This window comes from Arachis ipaensis, chromosome B04 (assembly GCF_000816755.2).
Source record: "Arachis ipaensis cultivar K30076 chromosome B04, Araip1.1, whole genome shotgun sequence".
In the NCBI taxonomy this organism is placed as follows: Eukaryota; Viridiplantae; Streptophyta; class Magnoliopsida; order Fabales; family Fabaceae; genus Arachis; species Arachis ipaensis.
The window spans coordinates 38,573,576-38,581,924 of NC_029788.2; the positions used below are offsets into that span (position 1 = coordinate 38,573,576).

The following is an 8,349-nucleotide window of genomic DNA, read 5'->3' on the forward strand; positions in this document are numbered from 1 at the left end:
AGTTTTTCTACTTAAGACTAGTGATGTGGTAATATAAAGAACAAATGGGAATTAACAGACTCAAAGTGGCAATCAAAAGTGAATTGAAACGGTAGGCTATTTGGGGTAAGTGAGCTAATAACAAATGATGGCCTCAATCATATGTATGCATGCAAATACACTAAACAATGGACATATAGAATGGAACAAACTATAGATTGCAATCATAGAGAAGAAAACACACAAGAATAAAAATCATGGTTAAATAATGTAACCATATAATTAAGTTCAAAATCTCACAGGTTGTGTATTCTTAGCAAGGTTCTGAGAACCGGACCGGTCATTGAATCGCTCTAGTCACTGGTTCACTGGTTTACTGGTCCAATCGGTCCAACCGTGGTTCAACCAGAAAAATCGTTTCAAAATAAAATAATAAATAAATTATAAATAAACATCTTAAAATATAATTATAGTTTAACATAAGTCTTAAAATATCTTCCAAATCTAAAAATGTCATCAACCAAAGCCATATGATCTTATCAAAATATACTAATAAAACTAAAATTAAGCATAGGATTACAAGTCATCATCTAGATTTTCAATAATACAAAATATTAAACAATTCTGATTCCAATGAATCGGAATAGAAATTGAAATTCTATATTGGCTAAACTATGTCTCATAACCCTCTAGAAGTTTCATAATGAAAGAATGAGCATTGGCTACTCTTGCAGCTTATTCAATCTCAACTTGGTCAGCATCAGATCTTTCTAAAAGTATGTTTTCTCTAATTGTTGTCGCAAACAAAGCCAGTTTTTGGCTCACTAGTCCTATTTGCTGCCTCAACCATTTTAGCCTCAAACTCTTATCATTCCTATCTAACAAAACTTGTCCTACACAAAATTTCTTCAATTAATTAGTGTCACATAACATACCATGCCATATCATATGGTCTTTAATTAATATGCATAACTTCAGTTCCAGATTTTTTAACAAGCAAGTAAGCTACATACTAAACAAAAATGGTTTTCTAGCAGAGAAAAAGCTGCTTGGCTTTTAGCAGAGAGCTTGGCCAAAGTGGTTGTGTGAATGGCTCCAATGATAGCTATCAAAAGAACTATAACAAGAGTGACCAGTGCTAATTGCCACACAGCACCAAATCCCACAGCAAACCCACAAATAAATGTGCAAAAGTAGTGAAAAAACTATCCATGTCTTACTAATAATGAGAACAGAAAAACTCAATCTCTTGAACTCAATAATTAATTTAGTTATCCAACTAAATAATTGCATCACCATTATCATAAACTGATTTCAAAGCCTAGAAGCAGAGTGAAATTAAATACATGAAGCATATAATAAATCAAAAGATCACCAATTGAAAATTTTTTAATAAGAACAGAAGTTAAAAATAATGAAAAATGCAGAAAGATTCAACAGTTTTCAACCCAATTTTAACAAAGCTCATCACAATCATTAACAACAATAAAAAGCATTGAAGGAATAGTGAATCAGTAACATAGGCAGTGCAAATTTAAAATTTAAAAGCTATCAATTTAAAATTTATCATCAAATACAATCAGAAAGCAAAGCCAATCAACCAAGCACTGAATGAGATTTTCTGTTCTGATTATGTGACTGGGAAGCAACAAATTCAGCAACAAATTCAAGTTACAGCAACAAAAACAGAATAGAAAATCATTTATGGTTTCTATTGTATATTGGAAATTTTGCTATTAATTGTTTATGATTTCAACAAAAACACAATGCAACAGCAGTAGCATAGTGGAGCAACAAAACACACAACAGCACACCAGAAGCCAGAAGCCAGAAGCCACAGCAGAAAGCCAAAGCTAGAGAAAATCAATGATTTCAACAAAAACACAAAACCCTATCATCATTGAATGATTTGTTGATTCCAGAACAGAGAGTCACATAATAAAACGAAAAATGAAGAACAAGGGCACACCAAAGCCACTGACCTTCGAGAGGGCGACGGCGACAAGACGACGGCGAGCAGGACGAATCCGATGGAGGATGGGCGCCGAGCGAGGAAGAAGACAGCGAACATGGGGTTTGACTTGGATAACGCCAACAGTACGAAGAGATACTCCTTGGTGACAAACCCCTGACTGCTACAGATGGCGACAAACAACAGCGACAAACAACGGCGAAAAGATCGAAGACTTGGAGAACTCCCCTGACTGTGACGCACGAAGACTCGAGGAGACAAGCCCTTGATTGCGACGGACGGCGGCAAACACGGCTCCTCCTTGCGGCGGGGGTGACGGCTAGGGTTTTTCCCTGGTTGAGGCCGAGCGTGTTCTGCTCGAAGGAATAAGGAAGGAGATGGTGAAGCGCGTTTTGTTTCTCCCCTTAAGCGCGAAACTGCGCCGTTTCATTCAAACCGGGTGGTTCCGGTTCTAGTTTGACCGGCCAGTTTTTGACCAGTTTAACGGTTTACATCCGGTTTTATAATTTTCGGTTTTAGGCATCAGACCAAATCGTTTATGTCTCCGGTTTGCGGTTGAACTGGTCAGACCGGCCGGTCCGGTCCGGTTTTTAGAACATTGGTTCTTAGTTATAAACCATGTTCTAAATTACAATCTTCAAACAAGTTTAACACAAATTTTAATTTGAATTAGTGAAACACTATAAAATAGGGTCTTGAAAAGAAACTCATTACTTCAACCAAGAAAACATACATGTAAACAATTATTATCATGCAATCTATCCTATCTAACAAAAGAAAAAATAAAATGTTGGTGTTAAGAGAGAGAGAGATTACCTCCGGAAGTCAAGGACTGACCTCTTCACACTTAAGGTTTGGCATGGTCCTCCGTGCCATCAGTAAGGACTAGGGTAGGGCTGGAAGCATCGCCTCCACTGTCTGGTTCGTCATGGCTCCCTGTGCTACTAGGTGAAGGGGAATCCGGGGTGTCCTTCTGTTCCGGAGGTGGGTGAGTACCAACAATGAGCTCCTTCAGATAGTTGTATTGACGCTTGTTGCGGCGCTCTATTTGCTCCATCCGCCGGTTTTGCCGGTCGAACCTCTGAAGGATCTAAAGGAACATCTGATGGGTGTGGATGGTGCTTGTGGTGTGGAAGATGGTGGAGTAGAAGAAGGAGGAGTGTCCAGAGATGGTCTTGGAGGCCAGCTCGCAGAAGGAACTGAGGGTCTGATGTACTTCCCATTCGGGACAGACTGGTCGGCCTTAGGGATCATGACCTTCGTGTCCCCAGCCCTATAGGAGACACCTGCTGTAGAGACTAAATCTGAAACCAATATGAAGAAAGGCAGGTTATCCGCGATCTATACGTGTCCCATTGCTTGCCGGATGAGTCGGGGCAGGTTGAGAGGTTGCTTTTTCAGGATGCACCAGATGAGAACAGCCATGTCTACTGTGAAGGTGGACTCATGAGTGCTCGGAAAGATATAGTGGGACATAATCTGTTCCCAAACGCGAGCCTCCAAGGTAAGTGATTGGGCTGAGATGCTCTTGGGTTTTGACCGATGCTACCCATAGATCCAGGTGCTGCCAGGTTAGGCTATACCTCCAAAGACGCTGTCCCAGTCAAACTGATACATCTGGCGCTTAAGCTGGGCCTCTTGATATGCATCTGAAGAACTGAAGATTGATGGTTTAGAAGTTATAGTAAATTTTCGTTGCAAGTATAGTTACTAAACCAAGCAATCAACCTTTCTTACAAAAGTTTTGGTTGTCACAAGTAACAAACCCCTTTAAAATTGATAACCGAGTATTTAAACCTCGGGTCGTCTTCTCAAGGAATTGCAGGGAGGTGTTCTTATTATTGGTTATGAGTCTTGTAAATTGGAGGTTTTGAAAGTAAGGAAGAAGTATGTTAAATGATAAGAAAAATAAAATAGTAATAATAAAATAAACTCTTGGCAAGGTATTGGAACTGGAAATCCTGTCCTTATTATCCTTATCATATGTGATGAGAATTGGGTTTTAATCCCACTAAGTTAACCTTTACTAAAGCAAAGGAAAATCAAGTGGACTAATCAGCTTGATCCTCAAGTCCTAGTCAATCCCTGTGGGAAGACTAGCTTTAGAGCAATCCAGATCAATTAGTAATCTGCCAATTTCAATCACTGCTGAGTTTGACAACTCAAGTGTTACCAATTACTTAACCAAAGCCAAAAGGGAAGAAATTCTACTTGAATGAAAATAATTTGGATAAATCGAGAACATTAATAAATTAAAGAGAGCAATCATAAGTCTGAAATACCTCAAATTATATTAAATAAAGAAAATCATAACATGAATGGTTCATAAGCCAATTTGGCAACATAAATCAAATACGAATAAAAACATTAGAATAAATAAAAATATAAAAGGAATATTGAACCTGATTGAAGAAGATAAAATCCTAAATCCTAAGAGAAATCCTAATCCTAAATCCTAAGAGAGAGGAGAGAACCTCTCCCTCTAAAAACTACATCTAAAACTAAAATTGTGAATTATGAGCTGATATTTATGAATGGATGCATTCTCCCACTTTATAGCCTCTAATCTGTGTTTTCCGGACCGAAAACGGGGTCAAAAACAGCCCAAAAATCGCCCCCAGCATATTCTGGTACGTACAGGTCGCGGGAAAGTGACGCGGAAGTGTCGTCCACGCGTTTGCGTGGATTGCGTTTCTTCCAGGTCACGTGTCCGCGTGATCCACGCATTCTCGTCTTTTGGCGTTGAGACAGCTATGGCAAATTATATATCATTGCGAAGCCTCGGACGTTAGCTTTCCAACGCAACTAGAACCATCTCATTTGAACCTCTGTAGCTAAAGTTATAGCCGTTTGAGTGCAAAGAGGTCAGGCTAGACAGCTTAGCAATTTCTCCAACTTCTTGTATTCCTTCCACTTTTGCATGCTTTCTTCCCATCCTCTGAGCCATTCTTGCCCTATAAGCTCTGAAATCACTTAACACACATATCAAGGCATCTAATGGTAATAAGAGAGGATTAATATTAGCAAATTAAGACCAAAGAAAATATGTTTTCAATCACAGTACAAAATCAGGAAGAAAAATGTAAAACCATGCAAATAGTATGAATAAGTGAGTAAAGAGTTGATAAAAATCACTCAATTGAGCACAAGATAAACCATAAAATAGTGGTTTATCAATCTCGCCACACTTAAACATTAGCATGTCCTCATGCTAAGCTCAAGAGAAGCTATAAAGGTGAAGAGGAAAGGTAGAAAGTATGAAATGCAACCTATCTATATGAATGCAACTACATGCAGAATGTTTCTACCTACTTGGTTAAAAATAAATAAGTTCTCTAAGATAAATATGAATCAAATTCCACTAATTCAAATTACACAATAAAAGACAGGTAAACTTGTAAGAAGATAGCTCATGAAAGCAGGGAACATAGAATCAAGCATTGAACACTCACTGGTAGTGTATATCACTCTAGTATCTCAAGTGTATAGGGTAATTCACTCTACTCTTCTCTAATCATGTTTTCTAAACTTTGTTCTTCATCTAACCAATCAACAAAAATTTAATGTACCAATTCAAACATCATGAGGTCTTTTCAAGGTTGTAATGTGGCTAAGGTAAGGGTGAGGGTATATATATATGGCTAAGTGAGCTATAAATTGAATCTTTAATTAACCTAAACTTTCACCTAACATACATATACTCTATATAATTCTAATTCATGCCTAGCTACCCAAAATTTCCACTTTTGCATCACATACTCATGTATCAACTTTTCTTTTTAATTTATCACATGTGCATTGATCTTTCATTATTAAACTTAGCATTGGGGTAATTTTGTCCCCTTATTTATTTACTTATTTATTGAGTATTTCTCTTTTTTTTTTCTTTTTTTTTAAACATGAAAATAGACATAGATTTATCAATGCACATGGATTTTTAAATTTTTTTTATAGTTTCACATGAGTAGGTACCCAAATTCCTAATATTTTATCAAAGTAAAAACATAACACATTCCCTTATTCACCCCTGTTCCCACAGTTTCCCCACACTTAATTGTTACACAATCCCTATCTTAAGCTAACCAAAGATTCAATTGGGATGTTTAATTGTTTTTCTGCTTAAGGCTAGTGATGTGGTTATAGAACAGAATAAATGGAGATAAAAGGCTCAAGGTGGCTAATAAGGGTGATGAAAAAGGTAGGCTTATTTGGGATAAGTGAGCTAATAACAAGTAATGGCCTCAATCATATGCAAGCATGTAAATACACTAAATATTGGACATATAGACTGAAACAAAGTAAAGATTGCAATCATAGAGAAGAAAACATACAAGAATAAAAATTTATGGTTAAATAATGTAACCATGTAAATAAGCTCAAAATCTCATGGGTTGTGTGTTCTTTGGTTCAAAAACCATGTTCCAAATATAACTTCAAACAAATTTAACACATAAAAAATTTTAATTTTTAAATTAGTGAAATACTATAAAAATTTCTTGAAAAAGAAAATATTACTTCAACCAAGTAGTGACTAAATGCATAAAATCAAACAAACATGCAATCAAACATGTAAATGCAATAATGAACAAACAAAGAAAATAGTGTATTGGTGTTGAAAAGAAGGTAACTAACCCCTGGAATTCGGTATCGACCTCCCCACACTTAAAGATTGCACCGTCCTCGGTGCATGCTAAGATGTGCAAGTGGACGGGTTGCTTCAACTGATACTTTCCAAAGATTGTGCAGGTGGACTTGTTTGTCTTCCCATTAAGAAGCTTTTCCTCTCCCTTCGTGGTGGCTATCCTAAAAAAAGAGGGAAAAGAAGAAAAGTAACCCAAAAATAAAGATAGAAAATAAATAAAATATGGGTGTTAATGCCAGATAATAAGGGTCCCAATTACATGGTAGCTACAACATGCAAGTGAGAAAACCGTAGAAGTACATGGCAAATCAAGAGTGCAAAAATTTGCAACAATAGGGAAGAGAGTGTGGGTAAGGAGAGATAATATAAATTCATGTCAATGCAAAAGTAATACAGGTATAAAAGATTGACATTGATTTAAATAATATTACCTAACCAGAATTAAAACAAGTCACTAAGCACCAGAATAATTCAAAAAGATGTAACAGTTGAATGAAAAATTTTAACACCAATGAAAAAAATAATAATTTTAGAAAAGAAAATAAAAAAAATATGCGCAAAATTAAGATGCAGTAAATGAAATATGTAATTAAGTAAAATAAAATGAAGGTGAAAAAGAATGAGAAGTGAAAGAAATAAAGTAAGAAAGAAAGAAGAAAAAGAAAAAGATAGAAGAGATTAGGATTAGAAAAGAAAAGACAAGATAATTGGCGCTGATCTGGATAAGTTGTGCGGCGCAGGCGACGCGGTCGCATGGTGCGTGATAAGGTCAGGTGACGCAGACGCGTGGGTCACGCGATCGCGTGACTCGATTTGTGCTAGTGGCGCGAGTGCAGCCTCGCATTCGCACAACTCTCTGTTTGAAATGCATTTTTGCCAAAAAACTGGGTGACGCGGTCGCGTGGTTGACGCGATCGCGTGGTTGACGCGATCGCGTGGATGGCCATTCTTTTAAAAATGACGCGAACGCGTGGGGCACGCATTTGCATGGGAGGGCTTGTGCTTCTAGCACGAGTCCAGCCACGTTCCAGCCCAACATTCTGCCATACACCCCTTTACGTCGATTTTACAGAGCCACGAGTTCGCGTGGGTGACGCGGACGCGTGGGGAGGCTATTTTTCAAATGACACGGCCACGTCGGCGACGCGGTCGCGTGGATCAATTTGTGCCAAAGGCACGCCTCCAGCCACGCCCTCTCGCGTGACTCTCTGTTCACTTTTCTTTTCTCCTAATGTACTTGTGACGCGGACGCGTCAGCGACGCTGCCGCGTCGCGTGCGTTTTTATTTTATTTTATTAATGCAGTATGCAGTGCTGATGCAAATGCTATGAATAATATTCAGGTTCAATGAAAGTAATATAATATAAAAACAGACAAAACAAAATAAAACTGAAACATGAACGATCATACCATGGTGGGTTGTCTCCCACCTAGCACTTTTAGTTAAAGTCCTTAAGTTGGACATTTGGTGAGCTCCCTGTTATGGTGGCTTGTGCTTGAACTCATCCAGGAATCTCCACCAATGTTTGTAATTCCAATGGCCTCCGGGATCCCAAATCTTGTTTCTACACCCGTCTTCAAGTTGATTATCATGATTCCATCCGGGTGGTTCAGCTTTAGAATTCTCAGTGAAGCGTCCAAACAACTTCCTAGACCCATTCAATTGAGCTCTACACCAACCTTTGCGTTTAAACTTAAAGCTTCCAACCATAATGAACCTTGCAGGATAATTCTTACCACTGACCATCTTCCTCTT

General features: G+C 37.9%; 1 protein-coding gene across 1 annotated transcript; it reads right to left on the bottom strand.

The window, feature by feature from the left end:
* LOC107636375 lies at nt 516–3,008 on the bottom strand. The gene is made up of 3 exons (XM_016339894.2): nt 2,861–3,008; nt 1,962–2,367; nt 516–872 (listed from the first exon to the last, which is right to left on the bottom strand). Exons 1-3 carry the CDS (start codon nt 3,006–3,008, stop codon nt 854–856), a joined length of 573 nt encoding a protein of 190 aa, XP_016195380.1. The 3' UTR covers nt 516–853.

Excerpts from the sequence above, each read along its gene's own strand:
- LOC107636375 (XM_016339894.2), bottom strand. The coding sequence starts at position 3,008 with ATGGAGCAAATAGAGCGCCGCAACAAGCGTCAATACAACTATCTGAAG. Across the intron at positions 2,368-2,860 it reads TGACGAACCAGACAGTGGAG|TTTCGCGCTTAAGGGGAGAA; the intron begins GCGATGCTTCCA and ends GAAACGGCGCAG.